At 41.2% G+C, this 25,078-nt stretch overlaps 2 protein-coding genes across 3 annotated transcripts in view; both read left to right on the top strand.

The window, feature by feature from the left end:
- The first annotated feature begins 3,112 nt into the window (after positions 1-3,112).
- Positions 3,113-8,419, top strand: neurod6a (neuronal differentiation 6a). Of its 2 annotated transcripts, none has more exons than XM_079661323.1 (2): positions 3,113-3,984; positions 4,475-8,419. In XM_079661323.1, the coding sequence occupies exon 2, from the start codon at positions 4,481-4,483 to the stop codon at positions 5,378-5,380; it is 900 nt and encodes a 299-aa protein (XP_079517449.1). In that variant the 5' UTR covers positions 3,113-3,984; positions 4,475-4,480; the 3' UTR covers positions 5,381-8,419. The 2 variants fall into 2 exon arrangements, with proteins under 2 accessions (XP_079517449.1, XP_079517450.1); XM_079661324.1 differs by lacking the exon at positions 3,113-3,984 and adding an exon at positions 4,002-4,198.
- Positions 8,420-16,026: 7,607 nt separating this feature from the next.
- cubn (cubilin (intrinsic factor-cobalamin receptor)) overlaps positions 16,027-25,078 on the top strand; it is a 30,539-nt gene continuing 21,487 nt past the window's right edge. The window contains exons 1-20 of the mRNA XM_079661288.1: positions 16,027-16,264; positions 16,784-16,913; positions 18,392-18,487; positions 18,617-18,655; positions 18,750-18,851; positions 19,178-19,281; positions 19,666-19,792; positions 19,901-20,069; positions 20,286-20,417; positions 20,629-20,724; positions 20,949-21,073; positions 21,243-21,435; positions 22,046-22,164; positions 22,326-22,560; positions 22,716-22,897; positions 23,160-23,322; positions 23,455-23,645; positions 23,799-23,955; positions 24,202-24,377; positions 24,666-24,831. Coding sequence (XP_079517414.1) covers positions 16,143-16,264; positions 16,784-16,913; positions 18,392-18,487; positions 18,617-18,655; positions 18,750-18,851; positions 19,178-19,281; positions 19,666-19,792; positions 19,901-20,069; positions 20,286-20,417; positions 20,629-20,724; positions 20,949-21,073; positions 21,243-21,435; positions 22,046-22,164; positions 22,326-22,560; positions 22,716-22,897; positions 23,160-23,322; positions 23,455-23,645; positions 23,799-23,955; positions 24,202-24,377; positions 24,666-24,831 — 2,824 coding nt within the window. The 5' untranslated portion in view covers positions 16,027-16,142. The remainder of the gene's footprint in view (positions 16,265-16,783; positions 16,914-18,391; positions 18,488-18,616; positions 18,656-18,749; positions 18,852-19,177; positions 19,282-19,665; positions 19,793-19,900; positions 20,070-20,285; positions 20,418-20,628; positions 20,725-20,948; positions 21,074-21,242; positions 21,436-22,045; positions 22,165-22,325; positions 22,561-22,715; positions 22,898-23,159; positions 23,323-23,454; positions 23,646-23,798; positions 23,956-24,201; positions 24,378-24,665; positions 24,832-25,078) is intronic.

Below are 25,078 nucleotides of genomic sequence, written 5' to 3'. Positions count from 1 at the left end.
CAGAGCGAGAAATGCAGCTCTCATTCAGCTCCTGTCCCGCATGGTAAACATACCGGAGCAAAGGAGGGACATGCAAATGAGTTGGTCAGACTTCTCAGCCCTACAAGGAAATATTACATCCTGGCTGACTTGTTGATGCCTTCCTGCTCCACTTTTATCTGCTTCTGCCTGCCTGTGGCCAGAGGAGGAAACAATACTCTTCATGTTCCTTTATTAGTACTTTTCAATATAATGTGTGTAGCATACAAACTAATGGAAGCAGCAAGTTACACAAGTTTGTCATGTGTTTTTAAAGGTGTCACTGTTTCTCTTGTCAGTGTTTGTTATTTGCATACTGCTTTTTTCCCGCCCCAATGACACCCTTTCTGTCCGGCCCTAACAAGAGCATTTGTTTGGCGTGTATATTTATAACATTATGCAAACGTTGTGGTTTTATGATGTCACGCAGGTATGCTTACTGTCACTAGTATTTCTGACATTCCTGATATAAAACAGCTTAGCAAAGTTAAAAAATAGACTTTGTAAAACTTTGGAGTTTGAAGCATTATGAAAAGATTGGAGTTTTAGGTTAGGTCTGCTATCAGCAACACTTTGTATGACTGTGCAGGCCTCTGAGCTGATAGGCTGCCTTTAAAATGCTAATTGTTCCTCTTTTAATAGCTAAACGGTGTGTACTAAGAAGAAGAGAAGAAATAAATGAGCAGAGCAAAAGAGAAGCCAGTGTGTGTGTTTGTTTATGGATGTGAAAGCAGTCATTGTGTGCGACCTCTGTCCTATTTGTTTCTACCACCAGGGGGCGACAAAACCTTTCAAATCCTAAACAAAGTGTCTGTAACTCAAAAACTAGTGCTGTCAACTTCAGAGAATTTAGATAAAACTAAGCAAATGTACTAATGTCAACACAAATATAAAGTGTATTCATCAGCCCAAACTGTCATTAAATAAACTAACTTCAAAGTGTATGTTAAGATTATTTTAAAGGACTAATTTAAGTATAGGTTAAGATAACACTGTAGGAATAGGGAAATGTCCCTAGCTGCACAGTAATATATTTTACATAGATAAAGGTGTTCCTGTGTTACTCCTCTGTGGTGCTCCTGTCTGTATAATTGGCTGAATTACACAAGTATTAAAAGCCACACCTGAACGTAAAATGTCTGTAATGCACTTGTCATTTAATTTCTCCGAATAAAAAACGCACATTTTTCATGAAATTGCTGTTTTTTTTAAACAAATGTAGGCCCTGAACTTCATCTCTGCTACACACTGGGACCGGAGGCTTCTGAGAGGAGGCGGCCATATGCACAGCTTGTTTGTGGGTGGCATGGCACCCAAGGGAGTCAGTAGGGGAGTGGGCAGAGTGCAGGGGGCCCAGTCCATGACTAATCAGCACCCTGAGCGAGCTGCCAGATGGGCCCTTTGGATCATCTGTGGCTCAGGAAGACCGTGCCAGTGGCCAACCAATCGCAACAAAGCACCACTCGGAGAACACTGTGGACGCCATGTGGTCGTTACATGTGTGGCTGTTTGTTTGAAAAATGATTTGATAATTAAAATGTGGTTCAGGATTTGGTTAGGCATTATGATATCAGTGGGTTTGCATTTTAAAGCTCTTTATTTGACACCACGGTCAACCATTTAGTGTATGTTGAATTGTGTGGACTTCTTTACACTTCCCCTTTTTAGAAGATGTTACTTTGTCTCCCCTGAAGATCACTATGGAATAAGAGGCTGGTTGTCTCATGACGTCAGTGACACTCACTAAAGCAGTATACTTCCTGCATTGGCACTCGATGTTGGCATAGGGTTAGCCATTACTGTAAAAGCAAGCTGTGTCACTGCCATGCTGAGCTCTCCCCACACACACACACGCTCCTCAGTGTAACACGGATCATTAAGCCGCTTCATTATAAAACACGACTTTTAATAAAAGAATCATCATCCCGCTGGAAGATGGAGATAGAGCATGCTTAATTACTTAGCTTAAGTACACAACAGAGAAGTCTACATAGTGCTTCATGCAAAGACATAACAAAAGAAAAGCTAAATGATGGAGTGTGTGTGTGTGCGTGTGCGTGTGCGTGTGCGTGTGTGTGTGTGTGTGTGTGTGTGTGTGTGTGTGTGTGTGTGTGTGTGTGTGTGTGTGTGTGTGTGTGTGTGTGTGTGTGTGTGTGTGTGTGTGTGTCAGAGGTGATTGCAATGCTCTTTATACACTAATTATCGTCAACATGTCGTCGGTGCTGGTTGAGCGGTTGTGGCATTTGTATCTGAAGAGCAAGAATCTATGCAAAGCTTCAGTTCCAAATGGGCCTCCCGTTAAAATGGCTGGTGTTAAGTGGGGGGGATTCAAATCTACACAATTAAATTGGCCTTGGAGCAGGGGTTTCATGGTATAGGACTTAACCTGACTCCATGGTGGCTCATAGCTTTACACAGCCAATCAATAAGTACAAGCGTTTTGTAGGGTTATGAAACAACACTATTTCAACGTATACACAGGCTCCAAATTGCACATTTATTTTAAAAGTCTTATACTTAGAAATTGAATCACACGTCCTGTAACTTGTATTTCTCATTAAAGTAGTATGCCTCAGATGCTTCAGAAATGAAGGATTCACTTAAATATCATTTAATTTGGTTTCACTAAAACACCCCACTGACAGCAGAAAGTGTAATCCCAGCCACAGGGTGTGAACGCTCCGATCCTCATTTACAGGCTGGCATCCCATCACTTTGTGTTTAGGAGCAGGGAATGTGATAATGAAGTCACTCAGGACTGCAAGCATTCTTTAACAGCGAGTCAGGGGTCTTTTTCTTCACCCGCTATTTTAGGATATGCCGGCTTGTGTTTAAGGATGTTACATTTTTTACGTCAAAATGGGACGATGCCTCCTCTTTGTCTCCTATCTGCCGCAAAATGATTTATCGTTCCCAAATGGCCACATAGCTAATTAACAGAGTAATTAATTAATATGAATTTGCATTTGCAATTACTGCCGTGAAGTAATTAGTTTGAGATGGAAGAGTTTGACTCATCAGATGTTGGTGTGTGTACTGGACTAGAAGGACCCGCGCCAGCTGAGGCTTCATGGGGGGGGGGGGGGGGGGGGGGGGCACATCAGGAATGGATGTGGAAGGTATATCAAATAGAAGTTAGGCAGGTTTTGTGGACAGATAATACAATTAAAATACAATGCTACACTAGGTGCTTTACTATGACGTTGCATGTGATGCAAGCATATTGAAAGAACTAGATGGGTGCCATTGCTGCAGAAAAACCAAAAATTATAATTTAAAATTCAGTTTTTTCGACAATTGAACAATAATGTGGCTTTCTGGAGTGCTTTCTTTAGAGGAATGACTTTTTCCTGAATAAAGTCCAAATGTGAATAAGATAATAATAGAAATACAGTTTTTTAGACAATTTATATGGCTGTCTGGACTTTTTTCTTTTGAGGAAGCCTCTTGCTGTGCCTGAATAATGCCGGAGTGTGCATGTTGACAGCACAGTGAGTTAATGAAATGAGAATAAACTAGTGTGAACAGATCCCCGAATATCATCGCTTCACAAGATCATGTGACTCAGTGTGCTCAGACTTTCATCTACAAACTCAAATCTGTCCCCGGGGAGTAAGACTGGCACCGAATCCCCGCACTGCAGTCAGACTGGGAAGACTGGGAGAGAGGCATTTTGGGGATAGAGAGATACAAACATAGGAGGGGGAGAGACAGAGTGTCACACAGAGAGAGAGAGAGAGAGAGAGAGAGAGAGAGAGAGAGAGAGAGAGAGAGAGAGAGAGAGAGAGAGAGCTAACCTGCCCGTGACGTCAGCAGCAGATGGCATCAGTGTATTATTTTTACTGCTGGAAGAAGAAGAGAGACAGAGGAGAGGAGAGGAGGAGGTCTGATATCTGCTGCTGAAAGCCTGTCTAAGCTTCTGGAAGCTTCAGGAAGATGCTCTCTGGAATCTAACACCAAAGCTGGGTGAGAAGCTCGTCCATGTCCTCGGACAGGAAGTCAATACATTTAAGATTTAGTAGGTTTTTTTGCAGGAAGTTGACTTGCCTTATTATGATAAATAATAGGCTACTATTAAAAACAGGGGCTCATTATGCTTGGTATAGATGCATGACAATTCTGATTTTTCTTGTCGTGGATTTTTGCAGTTTTTTGTGGAAATGATAAGGCCGATAATGTGGTATGTTATTGTTGTGTGCTTTGTATTATGCTATGACATGTTTCTAGATTTAAGCTGGTGAAACAGTTTCTCTGATTTCTACTTCAACAGTAACAACTAATAACCTGTATTGCTTATATAATAAGAATAATAGTAGTTTATTTGTTAGTTCTTCAAGGTAGGCTATACATGAGGCAGTTTAGCAAGCTTATTATGTCTGCAAATGTTTATATTTCCGGATTCAGTAGCCTACAGTTTAATTGTATGTGTAATATACATTTTACTCACGTGCCGCAGGAGATCATGCTGACTTTCGATGAGCCCCCCTCCACCCAGACCAGCAGCTCCTTCAGGAACAGCTGGGCCACCAACCAATTAAATGTCAAATGTGTTAAAGCAGAGCCCTGCGGAGCCCTGGAGGACACGTTAGAGTCCCGGGGAGAGGAGGAAGAGAGGCACGGTGGCGAGGGGGACGGAGAGGAACAAGGTGTGAGGAGAAGGGGGTCTCATAAGAAAAAGTTTAACCAGGCACGGCTGGACCGGGTCCGACTGCGGCGAATTGAAGCAAATACGCGGGAAAGAAACCGCATGCACAGCCTGAACAGCGAGCTGGACATACTGAGGAAAGTAGTTCCGTGCTACTCCAACACGCAGAAACTCTCCAAAATAGATACACTCCGCCTTGCTAAGAACTACATCTGGGCCCTGAGTGAGACTCTGAGCATTGGGAAAAGGCCGGACCTACTCACCTTCGTGCATACTCTGTGCAAGGGTCTCTCCCAGCCCACCACTAACCTGGTGGCCGGCTGTCTGCAGCTGAACGCCCGCAGCTTCGTCTCGGAGCCCGGCGGGGAGGCTTTCCCCTTGTACCCGGGGTCCTATAACCACCCCCGCGGGCCTGAGGCGGTGGGCTCCGGCTCGGCGGACAGGCCTCCCCGGTCCTTCGGCTCTTTCTGCGGCCCTGCCCTGTATGACAGCCCCTCTCCGGACAGCCCCCCTGATGCAGGGGCACTGAGCCCTCCTATGAACTTCAACGGGATCTTCTCCCTGAAACACGAGGAGCCCGGGGACTACCGGAGCTGCCACTACGGCCTCCGGTACTGCTCCATCGGCCAGGGCTCCTCCGCGGACCCGTATGACATCCACCTCCGGAGCCAGTTTTACCAGGTGCAGGAGGACTTAAATAAACCTTTCCATAATTAATAACGATAGAGATGTTGATTAAAAACATTTAGAAATGATATTTTTGGGGGGCGTGCTAATTTTTGCTGCCTCCTGTTGAACGATAGTCAATTAATCTTATTTAATCTAATTAAATGTTCGTTGTCTGGGGATAGCTGTGGCAGACACACACTCACACTCACACACACATTTGCAAACACAGGTGGGGACACGCCAACATTTATTCGTGGTTTGTTTGGTGGTTTAATCTTTCCTAAAAACGAACCACAGCGTAATAACACAAAGTAAGGCACAGGGACCTATGCAATCTGCATTTCTCGTTATTTATTAATTTAATATGATAATCAATGTTGTTTTCCTGTGTGAAACTTGTATTGGAAATAGGGTGTAAATAACGAATTATATGTGTGTAAGTGGGAAGCTGGAGTTATTCCCACTGTATGTAGGCGTGTTGTGGAATGTGCAGCCATTAGGCCCATTGAGTTAGATATTGGTGGTAATAATGTCGCATTACACTCAGGCCTTAACATATTTCAAAGATTCCTCTATGACTAAATAAAGCAGAATAACAAAAATAATTACCTGTAATTAAATGTAGAAACACTGTTTTTTGCTCTAGCTGGGCCGACATAAGAATGTGCTGTTGACATGTGATGTGATATCATGGTGATTTATTTGGCCCTCAGTGGGTGTGGCAGCTGTTTCTCTCTTACTCTTTTTTAAAATTGATGAGTCTGCCTTCATTTGGATGCCAGACAGGACTAATGAAAACGTGTTTGTCTGTAATGTTGGCGTTTTATTGGCAAATTGATGTCAGATATTAAGTCGATTGTTGTGGATGAACTGTTCTGGTGCACTTTGCTTTATTCAACTTTGTTTTATACAACAAATAAAACACAAGTTAAAACCAATGATGAAAGTATGAGATATTCTTAATGTATGCATGTTGTTCTTAGATTTTTGAAGCATCAACCAGTTGTTATAAGGTATTGGTGCTGTTTGAAGAACTTATAAGGCCTATTAGAGATTGTATTTATCATGTTGATCCTATAAATCAGGAGAGAAGTTGACATCTTGAATATTTGTGTGTGCATATATAAATATAAATATAAATGTAGCAGCACTCGCAGTGTTTTGGCTAAAAAATTGTAACATAACCCTGCTCTGAATATAGCACAAAAAAAAATGAAAAGGTTCATTCATTTGTATAAATGAACATCCAACAAGGCTATGAGAAATTCATGTTTACAAATGTTCACCGTCCAACGTAAGTTTCCAGATTTGGGAATTTTTTTTAATTCATCGTCAGATTTACTGAATGATAACCTGCCCTCATGTGGCATGATAAGAAAATCCTATCAAAACCTGGTGCATCTATTCCAACTCTGGTACTCTTTGTTCTTAAAAAATATATATATTATATTTGGGGTTAAATCATGTCTGCAATTATAACACACATTTTTTTAATATATTAAAACCAAATCAGTGAAGTACCCGACTGTGCGATAATGGTTGATTATGTGCTGAGAGTGTCTCAAAATACCGTAGTTATTTTTCACACTATTCTCACCCTATGCACTAAAGGATGACAGGGTAGCAGCCAGTACTTCATCTTCACACCTTAAATATCTCACTTATGCTAACATTAGCTGCAAGGTGCCAGCTTGATAGTCAAACCAAATAACACGTTCCCGCTCTGTGCAATCTGTGGTTGATCTTTTTGTAAGCATCAAATAAATGTACATTTAAAGGAAATGTTTTTTTTAATTTCAACCTACTTTTGAATATTTGTTATAGTCCCCTCTATGAGTCTTTGTCTGCATGTGTCTCTCTGTGGAGAGCACAGATTCACATGTATGAAAAAACACACTCCATTCTCTCCTTCTGTCTCCAGTCCCGAGTCACAGATGGTGTGGGTCGTACAATTTCCTCCATTCAAATCTCAATAATCTGCTTTTTGGATGAGGAGGGTGCAATGTAGCCTGGTGGAGGGATTCTAGTTTTAATTAGAGGGTTTAAGACGCTAAGCCCTTCAGAACAGTGGCCCTCCAGAGAGGTGGTTGCAGGTGATGCTTCAAAGCTGAAGTCACACCGTGGTAACAGCCAACAAGTAATTTGCATTTTAGACTGGAGTCACTTTGGCATTCATCCTGCTGTCCCCTGGCCCCGAAATAACTCCCCACATTTCTGTGTTTGGCACTGTCCCACATTTTGTTTTGGCACGGCTGTTTGGCAGTCCTGGATGGAATGATCAGGGAACACTATCGAATAACTAGGGCGTATGTGTGTTTAGGCAAATAATATCAAAACAGTATTTCATATTTTGTCACTTATAATGTAATCAAGCATAAAAGGGGAAATGAGGAAGTGGCTTAAACCTGCATCATTTGTATTGGCCAGCAGCAACGATTCCATTGGTTACAAAATAGGTCAGTTTGTACAGAAGTCTATAATAAAACGACCCTACTCCTCACTTGATTTTTTACTTTAGTAAACATTTTCCTAATGAGTTTTTGGTCTCTGTGCTGGCAGAGATTCTTTCATATTCTCACCAGCAGTCTGTGCTGTTGTTTTTTCTGTTTGTTTCTGCTGTGTGGCAATAGCCAATAGGAACGCTTCAGGTTGTCAGTAAACAGGAAGTAAACCTCACCTGTTCAATTAACGCCAGAGTTCACTTGCTTAAAATGACCTCCATCTTCTTCCGTTGTTTGATGGAAAGCCTTGCTTGCTTGTGAGTATTTTCAGTCATTTAGATGTTGCGTAGAAGTTCTGGATGACTATCTTTCAAGTGTTTAACCTTATTGAAACGACATTTTGTTTAATGCTGAACGTATTGCTGCAGTGTGTTTGTATGTAACTTTAGAATTTACATCTTCTTTATAAGAATTAACATTAGAATAAATGCGAAGTATGTAAATTACCCATTTTATTTTGTTCTTTATTAATCACTTTTGACGTGTTTGTATGGGCTTCATGCATATTTAGATACTGCATACATATATTTGTATGTGGGAATGTGATACTCATAAGTGTAACATCCAAACAAAGTTTACTCGGTTGACATTTCAATAAAGAAGACGATACACCTGTCCCTATGTTGAGGAATTGATTCAGGTTAAACAGTGAGGGCAGAGCAAGTTGAATTGCTAGTTTGAAGTCTTCTTCAACAGGAGCATTGATAGTAAAAAATGTTTAAGGGCCTGGCTACATTGTGATTGAAAAGTTGCTATCAGTGTTGTCTGGTTTCATTATTTTCCGTGTTTTTCTGTTGGAATTTAGAATATGTCTTTCACTTCATGAAAGGTCATTGTTAAGTATTGGCCGTCTTAAAATGTGTCGTCTCCAAAAGGAGAACTTGATATGGCAGTGTACGAACCAAAAGTGGACATCACTGTCTTTGTCCGTAGTATAAATATTCAATTAACCTGTCTGCACTCCATACATACAATACACTGACCCATTACTCAATTGTCAGGATCTTAGACATTCTAAAACCCTTTAGATCTGTGCACATATTATACAAAAGAGCACTTCAAGGTTGTCCTCTAACACCTCCACTGGTACCATATGTGTTTTCCATTTCCTCGAGGCTTTATATTCCAAGCTAACCGTTAGCCATGTAACCATTTTTCTCCTTTTAGTTTTGATATGCTTTTTAACCCTCAGTATTGGTTTTAAGACCCATCCACAGTTGTTGCTGCTTGAACATAACGTATATCAAAACCAGTTGAAAAGATTCTAATAATAATGTCTGCTTCTCTCGACACCCCACTGGGCGTCTTGATTCTCATGTTGAGAAACTTCTAACTTTTTACCTCAAGGACAGGAACATGTCCGTTCAAAGGCCGGCACTCCAACAAGTGCCTCGTGGACTGAGAGTGAGACCAATTGAACTCATCTATCTGAAAGCTGTGAATAATAACTATCAGTTCATACTTATAAAATATGTATGAACGGATCTTATCCGGACAAATTGCATGAAGTTTGTCTGTCCTTGACTCGGGCTAATCAGGGCCACATTAAGAGCTATTTGGACTGGTATGTCATACAATGAGGCCATTTTATATTACCAGCTAATACTGACATCCACTAACTGCTAATGACCCCATCAAAGCCCCTAAAAATACCATTAGTTTCTTCCCCCATTTAACATGAGAAGATGTATTTAAGTTTAATGTGAAATAATTCTGCTTTTAGATAATGTGTCTGTGAGCACCTCAGATCACACACGTTTCCGACATTAATGGTTCCTAGATGATGAATCTTTGTAGAACGCCTAACTTTTCCTCTAGACACACAAAGCTAACATTTCTCCTCTTTGAATAACTCTTTCTATAACTTTGTTACCTGATGCATTATTTTCAAACTATTCTATCCAGCCACTGACCTTAAATGGTATACCAATGATAGTTTAGAGCAGCATTTTCTTTTTACTTCAAACATTAATCTAGAATGCTGCTATAAATTAAAGGTGACCTATCATTCAAAATGCACTTTTGTACGTCTTTTAAACATGAATATGTGTCCCCGGTGTTCCAGGGAACTCACCAAGTGTCAGAAAACACAACCCTCTCTATTTCCCTCCATACCCAAATCTCTTAAAAAGGGGCTGCAACGGACCTGATACAGACTGATCCAGATTTGAACACTTCTATGACGTCACAGAAGTGGCGCTACGGCTATTGGGCCAACTCCACCAATCAGGAGGAGACAGCCATGGACATTGCCGTTGGAAAGCGCTGGAGACGCTCTAGTACATATGCCAGGCCTGTAGATGGTGCTGTTCTCACAGAATCAGCCCATGATGAAAAGACTGTTAAATTCAGCGAAATGAGCAATGGCTAAAATGCAAGATCTGTTTGGTATTTTGAAAAATAAAAAGTATAAAAATGCCTTATATACACTGAACAAAAATATAAACGCAACACTTTTGCTTTTGCTCCCATTTTTCATGAGATGAACTCAAAGATCTAAAACATTTTCTATGTACACAAAATAACCATTTCTCTCATATTGTTCACAAATCTGAAAAACATCTGTGATAGTGAGTGGCCTGTGTTCATCGTCCATAACATACGTCTGCCCATACCATAACCCCACCACCACCATGGGCCACTCGATTCACAACATTACCCCAACCCTAACCCTAATCCTAACCCTCACACCAGATACTGACTGGTTTTCGGACCCCCCCAGACCCCCCTCAATAAAGCAAAAATGAATGTTTCAGAGTGGCCTTTTATTGTGGCCAGCCTAAGGCACACTTGTGCAATAATCATGCTGTCTAATCAGCCTCTTGATATGCCACACCTGTGAGGTGGGATGGATTATCTCGGCAAAGGAGAAGTGCTCACTATCACAGATTTTTTCAGATTTGTGAACAATATTTGAGCGAAATGGTTATTTTGTGTATATAGAAAATGTTTTAGATCTTTGAGTTCATCTCATGAAAAATGGGAGCAAAAACAAAAGTGTTGCGTTTATATTTTTCTTCAGTGTAGGTATAGGTATGGTCCTACACTATATTATTTAAATATAGCATGATAGGTCACTTTAACTATTTGCTTTCTGCAGGTGGGACTTTGCCCCTGTTTTGTTACATTAATTGCCTCTTAATTGTGTTACGGAGCAGAAAGCAAACATTTTCTGGAAGCTATCGGCAAACTGTAGGTGGTGACATCAGATCAGAAAATGTGTGTGTAGGTGCAGCCCCCTCCTCCTACCTTGCCAATGTGGTTCCAGTAAGTGCTCAATGTCCATGGTTGACCTTGGTTTTCAAACCAAAAAGCACTAAACCTTCAACATATGGTAGTTTTTAGACATCACTTGTAAGTCCAAAAGCTTGTTTACAGGCAATAATGTTTACCTTTTCATGTATTTGTTCTAATGTAGAAGTGATCAAACATAGAGGAGGTGGTATCTCTGTGAGAGTATAGGTGCTGTTTTAAATATGCAAACATCTGTGAAGGGATCTGTTTGTTTTTCTCTTGGTACCTCGCATTTCCAGATGGGCGCGCACACACCAACTCCGGCCCACTCAAAGACCAAATGGTGTGTTGGCAGTGAACCCACATCTACGATCTGCAGCTTCGTGTGAGACGGCAGACGAAGTAGAGCTGCCTGCAGTAAACAAGCCTGAAGAAAACATTGAAGAATCTTTTTGGCAGGCCTATTTTTTAACGATGAAACTTTACTTTGTTATAATAACGTCACTGGTCTATGAGAAAAACTGCCTCAATGCAAGGACATCACATTTCATTGACTCACTGACACACAATTTGCTTCAATAGATCAAATAGTGTCCTAAACGGAGAACTGCACCTATGCACCACAGAGTTTTTGCTTCCAAAAACGATTTATTTTCTACAAAAACAGAGGACTGAAACATTTAAACTCATAAATGGATGATTTGCTTACTTGGTTCAAAGACAAAGAAGATGAAACAAGTGAGTGGAGAGACCAGGCAGTTGTTGGGAATGCAAATGAAAGGCAGCACAGATGGCACTATGTGCTCCATCACTCTCTCTGTGGATAACACATGGAGGTAATGCAATCCCTCTGTGGCCGAGCTCCCGCAGAGCACCATCACTGGCTGGGGCTGATGGCGTTTAATTTGTGTGGAAACCCGCATATAAAAACAGTCTTATGCACATGATATATAGGCGCACATATCAGTGTTTGTGAGTGGATAACATTCCTCACAGGGGAGGATTCCTGATGCACTTTAAAGGTCCCCTATTATACTGTTTTTCATCAATATATTATAGGTCTCAGACACTGTATATACAAAACATGTCTCTGAAGTGTTTGGCTCCAAACACCAAACAGGTCATTGCAGCATTACCCATAATCCTCTCTGTTTCAGCCCTGTTTCCAAAGTGCTGATTCTCTCTGTCTGTTACCTTAGATGAAAATAAGGAGCCCCTCCCCACGCCCCTCTGAGAGAGATTTGGTTAAAAAGAACACAATGGTGCTCTAGGAGGAGATTCAGGTGATAAGGGGGGAGGGGGGTTACCTTGGTTGCTGATTGGCTAATGGTTACACAAGCCAAAAAAAAATTATGACATCATAAAGTGGCCAAAATCTGATCAGCTCATTTTCAGACAGGTATTTATAGAAATAGATCAGGACAAAAAGTGAGAGAATCTTTTTTCCTGAGCTTTTCAGAATCTCTTTCCACAGAGGGGATGTTGATGTAGAAGAGACATGAAGAAGTGGATTTTGCATACTGTAATAGGTTACCATTAACAAACGTGGTCCCTCGAAACAAGTGACTGTGATGATCACGATCTCCATCCTCTCATCTCACTTGTGACTGCTGTCATTGTTTAAAGTGGACCTATCATGCTATATTTGAATAATATAGTGTAGGACCATACTTATAAAATATATATTTATACTTTTTATTTTTCAAAATACCAAACAGATCATGCATTTTAGCCATTCCTCATTTCGCTCAATTGAACACTGTCTTTGCATCATGGGCTGATTCTGTGAGAACAGCACCATCTACAGGCCTGGCATATGTACTACAGCGTCTCCAGCGCTTTCCAACGGCAATGTCCGTGGCTGTCTCCTCCTGATTGGTGGAGTTGGCCCAATAGCCGTAGCGCCACTTCTGTGACGTCATAGAAGTGTTCAAATCTGGATCAGTCTGTATCAGATCCGTTGCAGCCCCTTTTTAAGAGATTTGGGTATGGAGGAAAATAGAGAGGGTTGTGTTTTCTGACACTTGGTGAGTTCCCTGGAACACCGGGGACACATGTTCATGTAGAAAAGACGTACAGAAGTGCATTTTGCATGATAGGTAACCCTTAAGTTGACTTTTGAGGTTGTGACCGACACATTTTATATTAGAAATAGCTGTATAACTCAGTCCTTGAGCTTTTTATAAGTGAAAAATAATGGATAACACAAATAAACGTTTTGATTTGGGATCTCTTCTGTATTTTTAGCCAACTCCCAAAAACAATCAATTAATCATTCAACAGGTTTTAAAAATGTAACATGTTGACTTTGACTTGACTTTGATAGCAGCACTGTTACTCCAGCAACTAATCACATGTTTTATTGGCTTAAGGCACTTTATATTGATTTTTGCATGTACTCCCTTTGGTCTTTTGTTTGGGCTTTTGGATGAGGACAATACACAGTTGATTAATACAATTATTCTTCTGGCAAAAATACTTTTTTTAAAGCTCAATTAAGACAAAATCTGAATTTTTAAGGTGTGTGAAAAGTAGATTAAAAACACAATTTATTTTGGAAAGGATGATTGCCACAAAGAATCAAAAGGTGGCTCAACACACCATGACATGGGAAACAATCAGCTCTAGCGAAGAGGGGGATAAAAAGGAATAATAAATGTTTTTTGATGACATTGGACTGTCGACCTATTTTTGGTTTGTTTATGAAATGTTGAAGTGACCAACTGACTGTTTTTTTTGTTTTTTTGTCTGAGATAGGAATGTCTCATGTTGTCATTGTAATGTCCATGTTTTGTGTCTGTAGCCTGTACAATAAATAAATAAAATTAAAAATTAAAAAAACTAATCACATGTTTGACACTGACCAATCAGGGGACAATGTAATAACGCTTCTCGTCACCCATCCCTAGTGATGTACATTTGCAAGATGTTTTAAAAAGAACGTTACAGGTCTGTAGTTGAGATTGAAATGAAGGCAGAGTTTGAAGATTGTTGTGGTCAAAGCTAAGGTACAGAAGTATGGCAGTAGGAAAGGGGAAAAGGTGCCATTTGTATGTTCAAACTAAAAGACAAAGACACAAGGGTTAAAAAATAGAGACAAACCCGACCCCTATTTGAATGATCCGTGTTTTCTTTATAAGATCATACACACATTTGAGAGTGTGATTGGACTGGTTTGCCATCATAAAGCCGTGAAATAGAATTGGCATTTGGCAGCCAGCATCACACACATGCTCCTATTAACCAAACATTTCTGTATTTTCAAGTTGGCCAACCAGGTTATCTCTTACTTTCTTTGTCTTTCTTTTTTTCTAGCTCATCCCGTCTTCATGTACAAATGGCAGTGGAAGGCAGGATGTAAATGAGATCCTTATTACAGCCGCGTTCATCAGGCTGCTGCTGGAGCGACATCAATGGCTTGATGAATATGCATGCAAATTTGTTAATTAAGTTAATTATTCTGCTGAAATCCATTTGTCTTGCGGAGAAAATCTCTCCTGCGATGGCTCTTAGTACGTTTCAGTCATTAGTCAATCGCAATGCTATTTAAAAAACACTTTGGTTCATTCCTTTTTTAGGATGAGAAGAAGGAGGAAAGTCGGGCCGGGGTGGAGAGGGAGGAGGAGACATGCTCAGGAGGTCAGCTCAGAAATGAGATGATGGATGTTCCTGATGAACATCCTGTCATATAGAAAGGCAGGCCAGTATCAACCACTCAAACATACAGTAAGCTGGAGAGTCAGGTAACAGCCCCGTAAAAACCTCTCTGAGCCAAGCTGTTAACTTTATGGGCTGTCTCACATGATTCCAGGAGATTGCACACATCATTCTGTGTATGTTTGTGTGTTAAATGTTATTTAACGAATGTGCTTATGCTTACACAACATCATAAAAGCATTTTCCTTGAACGAGGTTTATAAGGAAGTTCTTATCAATAGTAAAAAATGCTTAAAAAGCACATTTTCTAAAACTGGTCAGGATTATTAACCTGGGCAGTCAATCCTGAATGGACACCTCTTAACACGCCTGCTACAGTACTTGTTGCATAAAGTGAGAGTTATTCAGGGTATTTTCTGATACGGCTAGAAAATGACAATGTTAAAACATGGGAGTTTTATTTGACACAATAAATTGCAAACATTAAAGTAATACTGACGGGAAATAACACAGGGTCATGAATTATAGTAAGACTAGTGCTTTACAGCAGACAATAATGTTTGATGCATAGACTGTATACTGTAGGTTTGATGTAAAAAATAATACAAAAATATTACAAGTTTCTTCAGTTTTTATTCTGCTAAAAGAAATGTTTAATAATTTAATCAATTCATTTCCATTTGATATTTGTATTAGGGACAATTATTACCACAATCCAGCCAGAATCATTCAAATAAGATGGCCCCTTTTTTAATCAGTGTGTTGTTGATTTTCATTCTTTTATTAACAAAGTAAGATGCAAACAATTTGTCAGTGTAACTGTTAGAAATAGAATTCATCATTTTCTTATGATGTCTTTTTTAAGGAAGGACTAAAAACCTCTCATGAGGATGATTTGAGTTTATTTTCACCTTAACCCCTTCTGACTTGTATAAAGCCCACGCAGCAGGTTACTCATCTCCTGATCATGTGAGGGACGTTCTCCTTCGACAACACAGTTAACCAGCTTTGGAAAACTGAGGAGAGCTTTATGGTGGTTCTGTCAGGTCAAAGTCTTGGCACTGAGCATTAGAGTTTATGCAGCACTTCAGACCCCAGATAGGAGGTTGTAGAGTTTATGCAGCACTTCAGACCCCAGTTAGGTAGTTTGGAGAGTTTATGCAGCACATCAGACCCCAGTTAGGAGGTTGGAGAGTTTAGGCAGCACTTCAGACCCCAGTTAGGAGGTTGTAGAGTTTATGCAGCACTTCAGACCCCAGATAGGAGGTTGTAGAGTTTATGCAGCACTTCAGACCCCAGTTAGGTAGTTTGGAGAGTTTATGCAGCACTTCAGACCCCAGTTAGGAGGTTGGAGAGTTTAGGCAGCACTTCAGACCCCAGTTAGGAGGTTGGAGAGTTTAGGCAGCACATCTCTCTCTATGGCGGGGTCTCTGCGGCTCTCGTGGCTTTTCTTCGTGCTCATCTTTCTCCTGGCGGGGCTGCAAGGAGAGCCCAGCGACACGGGAGAGAGAAGAAGCAAGAGGACCGCCAGCAATGATCAGTGAGTTGGTAGTGATCAAACTGGGATGTCTTGTATGGTGGTGGATCCAAAATGAAGGCCTCCAACAGTATTTAAGCTGGGCTGTATATACATGTTTTTATTTCATTTTAAGATGGTCAATAATTATCTTTGAAAAGCAAAAATACTTAACCTTTATTCTTTAATACCCATTGGTAATCAGGCTGTCAAACTTTTTGCAATGTTAGCTTTTTTGTTTTCCTTTTTTTTGTTATCAGTGTGTAGTGCCATATGGTCTGTCATCATGTTGGAATTCTGCTACTTCCTCTCGAAAAACATTTTATAATTGGATTATTGTTGGAGTAATGTCTTATTTTTCCCACTGATTTTGAAAATGATAAATTCTCTGAATACAATATGAGTTTTATAGCCTGATAAAAAAAGTTTTGTTTCTTAATGTCGACACATGAAGCGTAACCCTGATTGACCTAAATGAATCTCATCGGTACAAAAATGTGAGATTGATTGACAGTTGATGGAATTTGTGATTTGCCCCTGAAGGCCTCGTATGCTGTCGGATAATGGTCACCTCGTCTTCAACACTGGGGACAATAAAGAAATCCGCTTCCAGACGGCAGCCAACGGCCGGGTCAAAGTGGGGGAAGAGGACCTCACACTGCTCATGAACCAGGTGAGCTTTTTACAATATATGAACATACAGTACACACTACATGTGATGGAATAGCCCGAGTTTCACATGATAAACCACAGTTTAGGGACATGTAGCACTATGGTTAACAGAAATGTACGGCAGATACAACTTTGGTGATGACTTCTATTATATAGCTTTCTGCGTGGTCACAACAACCAGGAAGTATACAGTAAAAGTTTAGTGTTTCTTAACATTTTCAAATCCTTTTAGGCTAAGGATATCCTTGCAATAAGAAAACTGGGTACCACTTTGCAATAAGACTACCCTTATAAAGGGTTTACGAATAGTTTGTAATTCGGTTGCTTGCCAAATAGTGAGCCAACATGTATCTGTACTGCTAAGCCTTATTAGAAATGGTTGTAACTCATTAATAAATGGGAATGTGTTTTACCAAGGATCCCTTTTGGCAACTATAAATGTTAGTAACTCATAAATAAATGGGAATGTGTTTTACACTCTACAACAAGGATCCCTTTTGGCAACTATAAATGTTAGTAACTCTTAAATAAATGGTCATAAAGAGATGCCAAGAAACATCAAGATGGAAGGGGTGGGGGGGGGGGGGGGGGAATCAACTCAGTGAACAACAGATACCAAGGATGTTGGCTGAGGAAGAAGACGAAGTAAGCTAGGTAGCCAATATAAGGCTAAGTCATCTTGCCAAATAGTGAGCCTGTGTTGATGTATGTTACAACTGGTTTATAAATGGTTCTTAATGATTAATAAAGTGTTTACAACCTAATTATAGACCCTTTATGAATCCTTTATAAGGGTAGTCTTATTGTAAAGTGGTACCGAAAACTGTAATGGTTCATATCCTACAAATTTAAATTCCCACACAGATCAAACACTTTCTTCACAGTTTCGAGGAAAACATATATTTTAAGATTACTATCACAGTAGTATTTGTCTTTATTGAAGAAGGGTTGTTCTCACCAACATCACAGCAGCAGCAAACTCATTATCTTCTCCAAACAAACCACTTTACTGTGTAACGGTCTCATTATGACTTCTTGTTATCAGCTTTACACAACTTGAAGCTTGCTGCTGCTCATATGAGGCTGTGAATGATTGACAGGTTAGGAAGCAGACGCAGCAGATTACACAGGGCCAAAGGTCAGGGGTCAGGTGCATTACAGTCAGTGGATTCTTATAAAAAATAACTACTAGAAACTTCTTTAACATGTTTTAAGTACATTTACTAATACATTAGCTATCTGATGAAGTGTTATTTAGGGTGCCGTAGGGCTTTCTTTTCTTTCGTTCCCCTCATTCCACTTCTTTGAACTCATTGACCTTTTTTTTTAAAGATATATAGTTCTCAATTTGTGTTTGATTTGTAAATCAAACCACACTACTGTACTGATTTTATATAATGTATAAAAAGGGAAGGATTTCTTCAGGGAAATGTCTGTCCTCAGCTTTTGTTTTTTATTTCCGTAACTGTGTGATTCCAGATCAAAACCAACAAAGCTGATATTACTGACATAAAGTCTCACGGAGGTGGAGTTTCCCCCGATGTCACCAATAAACTAAACCAGCTGGATACCAAGGTAGGACATCAAAAACGACTTCTGTTAATGATTTGCTTATTTAAAGCCTTTTTATAAAACATTATTTGGTTACTCTGTCCAAATAATGTTCCTATTCTGAAAACAAATGCTTCTTCCCATGCTTTCCAGGTGACAGCTCTTGAGGGCAAAGTGTCTGCACTTGAAATCGTAAGTCTCTTAAGAACTTATTGTTGATACGGCTCAAATAAAAACACTTTCCCACTAATGTCATGTTTCTCTCCTCTCCTCTTTCCTCCTGCAGACCGTGCAGAAGGTGTCCTGCAGCAGTAATCCCTGTCAGAACGGAGGAACATGTCTGAATTTACTCAACGCCTACCACTGTGTGTGTCCCAACAACTGGGCTGTGAGTCTCTCAGTTCTTCTCTAACAGCTGCCTATGTATCGAATTATAGGCTTTATTTAATATCAATTGGTATAACGGTACGGGTGCTGATTGCAATCCCAAATACCTCAAGTACTGTCCACAAAGCAGCCCTATTAGAAACATAACGTCTGTAATATTATTTGGCTATCCGTGCAGGTTTCTTATGTATGTATATAAAATGTTAGTGTGTATTGGCCTGTATAACAATTATCATGAATTTTTGTCTTATCTATAGTTCATATTTTCATCTGATTGTGAACCAGGTGTGTGTTTCTCCCCTCTCCCCTTCTCTTTCTGTGTCTCAGGGTCCTAACTGTGCGACAGATGTGAATGAATGTCAGGTGTATGCAGGAACATTACAGAGTTGTCAGAATGGAGCAACCTGTGTCAACACCCCTGGATCATTCACGTATGTCTTCCGATAATACGTTTGACATACATTTTTGGAATAAAAAACATTAGCATACAAACCGTAATCACCTTATATAGCTAAACTGCTTCAAGGTGAGGTACTGCGGTTGCCACAAACGATACAGAAACAACTTTACACCAGAGGGCAGTAGAAAGATTCATAAAAGCTGTCTCTGAGTTTCATTTTCCCGAACAGTTGTCAGGTATTAAACGGCACCACTCTGTCTGGAGAATGGAGATGAGTTGTTTTGTGTGTGTGTGCAGCCCACTACAACAGATTTGGGCCGGTGACAGCTTGTCTCAGATAATTTGGCTTTTTAGCAGTGAGCTCATTCTGGACCGAGCATTATGGTGTGTAAATGATATTTCTGTTGGTGTGCAGTTGTACCTGTTCTCCTGAGTGGTCCGGGACTCTCTGCACGGTGCGTTATGATGACTGCAGGGACGCAGGGCAGAACCTGTGTGAACACGGCACATGCATCGATGCAGACCGCACTACACCTGGACAGGTAACCTGACACTAAGCCAGCCTGGTTCACACATGTGACCTGGAGATGTCTGCTGTTTTTGTGTGTTTTGATTTTTTTTCACACTGACTTTTCTCCCCTAATGAACAGCCTAAATATAAATGCATCTGTGAGGATGGCTGGGAGGCTCCAGCAGGGAACCCGTCCTGTGTGGCCGATGTGAACGAGTGTAACCTTCCCACAAAACCTTGCTCCTCCAACCCCATTGTTCCCTGCTACAACACACCGGGGTCCTTCTACTGTGGGACCTGTCCTGCTGGTAACACTCAGTAACACTCTCTGGGCTTAGGGTTAGATCACTGATGTTGTGACTTTGAGGCACATGTGTATTCCTCGCAGAGTATAGCCAAATCTAGGCAATATTGGAGCAGGATTAATGGAGTTATGAGCATACAGTATGATTTGCATTTGATTTGTGACTTTATGTATATTGGAAGGAGGAAAATTGGCTTAAATATCCTCTAATATGTCTCAGGTTGGCAGGGCAACGGCTACAGCTGTCAGGATGTGGACGAGTGTTTGACCAATAACGGCGGCTGCTCCTCAGCTCCCATGGTGCAATGCCTGAACACCATGGGCTCCTTCCACTGTGGGGCCTGCCCTCCAGGTATGATGGGAACATTTAAGGGTTCTAAATGTAACCAGTGCTATGAATTCTGCTATAGACGTTTTTTAACATCCTGACATCTGGTGTAAGGATAAAAGTCTTTAAGGAGCTTTTTAATTTGCAATTTTGAAAATGAGTGAATGGGGGATACCTATTCGACCTTACCCGTTCTGGTCTCCTAAATTAATCTGAGACCCTGGTTTTTGTGCAGGCTATGAGGGGGATGGAAGAACTTGCACCCAGAGCAACATCTGCGCCGCCAACAATGGAGGCTGTCACCCATTGGCTTCCTGCACCTCCAGCCTAGGTAAGTGTGTGTTGATAGCAACTTGAATTTGTGGCCTACTTTTTGAATAATCGTGCATTGTCTGTTTAATTGAAGAAAAAAAAAGTGTAATAACTTCCCACAAGGTCATACTTCTCAAAAAAAGGACTGATACATTTTATTCACGTAAATGTCTACAGTCTCCAAAGTATGATGTTGGCAAAGTACCTAACTCTCTTCCCTCTCCTCCCTCACACATCCACCAGGCTCCAGCCTCCCTGTATGCACCTGTCCTCCAGGATACATCGGTAATGGCTACGGACCAACTGGCTGCACCCAGACCAGCAACATCTGTACGACCAACAACCCCTGTGTCAACGGGCAGTGTGTGGTGAGTGTGTGTGTGACATGATGGGCTTTATATATGTGAGTTGTGCTACAAGATAAAACTCACACAAAGTTGTCCTTCCCCTTTTATTATATCTGTAAGACACTGAGTTTAACCAAAAATCCTCACTTGATACATTCTCAATGTCTGACTGCTGCTGCCCCCCCCACAGCCCACCACCTCCTCTCCTGGCTACGTCTGCTCCTGCAACGCCGGCTGGCAGGGAGTCAACTGTGACCAGAATATCAACGAGTGCTTAAGCAACCCGTGTCAGAACGGAGGAACGTGCGCCGACGGCAGTAATGGCTTCACGTGTACCTGCACCACTCAGTGGACCGGACCCCTCTGCCAGACAGCACAGCAAGGTATACACACGACAAGAAGGGAGGGGAAGGGAAGCAGTGGGGGCTGATCAGGGTGTGATTTTGTTAAATATTTCATCATCACTCATTATTTTCATTGCCAAAAAAAATGCTATTATGTTTATATGAAAAAATAAGGCTTATAAAGTCCCAGGCTCCTCCTATAATAACCTTAAGACATAAAAAGAAAGACATAAATATTGCAAGCGACGAGATGGTACAAGTAAAATGCAGGAATAAGTAGCTATCTAGCTAACTATGTACATTTAAAATCATTAAGATTAACAGAGAATGTATAAGTTTATAAAACGGACAAGTCAAATCAAGCAATCTGATTGGTTCTTAGCCGTGATATACTGAGCGTATACCACGGGTAGAATTGTCATTACTTTTCACAACAAGTCAGTATCCCTCCGCGTCTGAGAAAAACTGTATACAGTTGGACTGAAAAGCAAACTGCCTCCGCTTCGTGTCGGGCCGAACCACGCCCCTTAGCTGTGATATACTGAGCATATACCACGGCCTGTCGTGAGCTATTGCTTAAGTATAGTAGAATCAAATGAATGCTTTCTGTAATAATATACAGTATTTTAAAGAATCCATGTGTTTCCAGTGTGTGGAGGGTACCTGACGGGCCCTGCTGGTAGCTTCAGTTATCCCAACACGCCGGGCCATGATGAGTACGATCACCAGGTCAGCTGTGCCTGGGTGATCCGCACCGACCCCAACAAGGTCAGTACGTCTCTTTCTCTTTCCTGCCATTTGTTGACTTTGTTTCTCTAATGTCCTTTTTAGCTTCTCGGCTATCAAAGCACTTTTCTGTAAAGGCTTTTCTTTATTGAATACATGAAATCAAATGCCAAAGGAAGATCTATATGTTGTCTCTTCTTCAGATCCTGCGCATCACCTTCCCTTTCTTCCATCTGGAGAGCAGCACCAACTGCAACTTCGACTTCCTCCAGATCCACGACGGGGAGAGCGCTTCTGCTTACCAGATCGGGAAATACTGCGGCACAAATAACCCCCAGGAGCTCTTCAGTTCCCACGATTCACTTTACTTCTGGTTCCGCTCCGACCACACTATCAGTGCTGACGGATTCACTGTTGTTTGGGAGTCCCGGGACCCAGGTAGGCTATGTTTAGGATTATTTTTTTAATGTGAATTATAAGGGGAGGTATATGCCACAACAAAAACAAAATGATGTTCTAAGTCCTTTTTTGTCATCTGTGAAAATGTGGAGTAAAGACATTTAACCTTCTTTGAATTCTCCTTTTCCTCTCAGTGTGTGGAGACGAGCTAACTGCCCCATACGGCAACATTAACTCGCCTGGTTACCCTGGAAACTACCCACCCGGCAGAGACTGCTATTGGTCGGTTACAGTGGATCCCGGCCTCCTAATTACCTTCGCATTCGGGACTCTGAGTCTGGAGCAACACCCCGACTGCAACTTCGACTTCCTAGAGGTGAGGAATGCTCGATAAGCTCAAATCAGTGAATGAAACAATCTCTTTCTTGTGTGTGTGTGTATTTTTGTTTTGTGTCAACCTGTGACATTTCTACCCAATTCCTTTGCACTTAGACTGGCACAGATGTTTTATATTTTCCCATTTGTTTGGTTTGTGCCACAAGCGATATCCCTTTTAAAGCGACAAGCTCAAACAATACCATGGAATTACAACTCCTTGCCATTACTTTTCCACGTTTTGCCTTTGCCTAATATTATAGATCCGGGATGGTCTCCTACCTGAAGACCCAGTGTTGGGGAAGTACTGCAGCACTGGGTCCCCTGCCCCCCTGCAGACCACCGGTCCAGCAGCATGGATCCACTTCCACACCGACCACAGTGTCTCTGACCGAGGCTTCCACATCACATACACAACGTCATCAAGTAAGAAACTGCCTACCAAGTAAACCACTGAAGGTTATTCTTCACCGTGGGAGCATTATAACAGATCTATATCAAATGTCACACCCTTGGGTTTGAAACCCTCTCCTAATCCTTGGTTGTGTTTGATCCTAGGTGACCCAGGTTGTGGGGGTACCTTCACTGACAGTGAGGGCGTCCTCATCTCCCCCAACTGGCCCAACAACTACGCCCACAGCAGACAGTGCATCTATTTGATCAAGCTGCCGGTCGGTGAGAAGGTGTCCCTCAACTTCACTGACATTGACATCGAGAGTCACACCAGCTGCACATTTGACTATGTGGAGGTAGGACTCGCACATATGTATCCTGATTCATTTATGGAAAAAGAATGTGCTTAGAAAGTGTTTAAATACCGACACCCCTACAAAATACATTCAGATAGTTTGCTTTCTCAAACTACCTTACCTTCTTTTCCTTCCTCTTCTCTTTCTTTCCAGGTGCGCGATGGCAGGCTGGAGACTGATCCTCTGATAGGGAAGTACTGTGGGACCACTTCTCCAGCTCCAATCCGCTCCAACTCAAATTACCTGTGGATTCGCTTCAGGTCCGACAGCTCAGTGAGTCGGGCTGGTTTCAGAGCAGTCTACACTGTTGGTGAGAGTTCACACATTCACACACACATGTTAAAAGACATCATGTTTATGTGTGTGTTTAGGTATTATTGCTTGTACTGTGAAACATGTTGTGAGGAAATGCTTATAATCAGAATATAAAGAAGGCATTCAATTCAAAGAACATGGGTGGTAGTGGTCTTTAGGGACTTGGTTTAGGAACATTGAACGTGATGTGAAGGCGTTATCACGGGCAAAGACTTGAACACCATTCCCCCTTCCCTCACAGCTTGTGGAGGTACTCTGTCTGGAACTGGGCAGCTGCGCTCCCCCTACCACCCCAACGCCTACCCCCACAACAAGGTGTGTGAGTGGGTCATCAACCAGCCGGAGGGATATGAGGTCACCCTCAACTTCCTGTCGTTTGACATTGAAGGAGGAACCTGCCGCTTTGACTTTGTTGAGGTAAACAAAAACAATTCACAAAATCATAACTAACACAATAATTAAATAATACTTTTCTGCCCTTTTTTGTACTTAATTATTTTCATTTTTGTTCAACTGTTTATATTGGTATGGGTGGTTATGATCATAGCACTAATAAGGAAACTTTGATCAATATAAATTGCAAACTTGGTCCTGTTTTTGCTATAACGGGGAATAAAAAAACACACACATACTGTACACAGTCTACATGCCGCAATGGCTTTATCCTCACCATTGAACATTGTTTATGATTCCTGCGTCTTCCAGGTGAGGGACGGCTCCTCTTCCAGCTCTCCTCTGCTCGGGACGTTTTGTGGTATTGAGATACCGCCCATGCTGCAGTCCACTCAGAAATCTCTGTACATCCGCTTCAAGACCGACTCCTCCGTCACCAACTACGGCTTTGAGGCAGCCTACGGCTCCTTCTTGGAAGGTGAGAACAAATATTTAGGATAGGTTTTAGAATCCTACTGCCATTCTATGCTTAAAACAATTTTCTTTAAAGCAACATTATCTAGCAAAACTGTGGTTTTATCTTTGAGCTTTCAATATTAAAACGTTGTGGTTTTATTTAGGAGTAGTTAGATTTATGCTTGTTTGATTCCATCCAGAAAATACAATTTTTTTAAGCTTTGGTTTGTTTGAAGGTAATTCCCTCTCTTATAATAGTTAGGGAAATA

This window comes from Notothenia rossii (assembly GCF_949606895.1).
Source record: "Notothenia rossii genome assembly, chromosome: 12".
NCBI lineage: Eukaryota > Metazoa > Chordata > Actinopteri > Perciformes > Nototheniidae > Notothenia > Notothenia rossii.
Note: the sequence above shows the minus strand (reverse complement) of the source record. Positions and strands in the feature narration are given on the sequence as shown.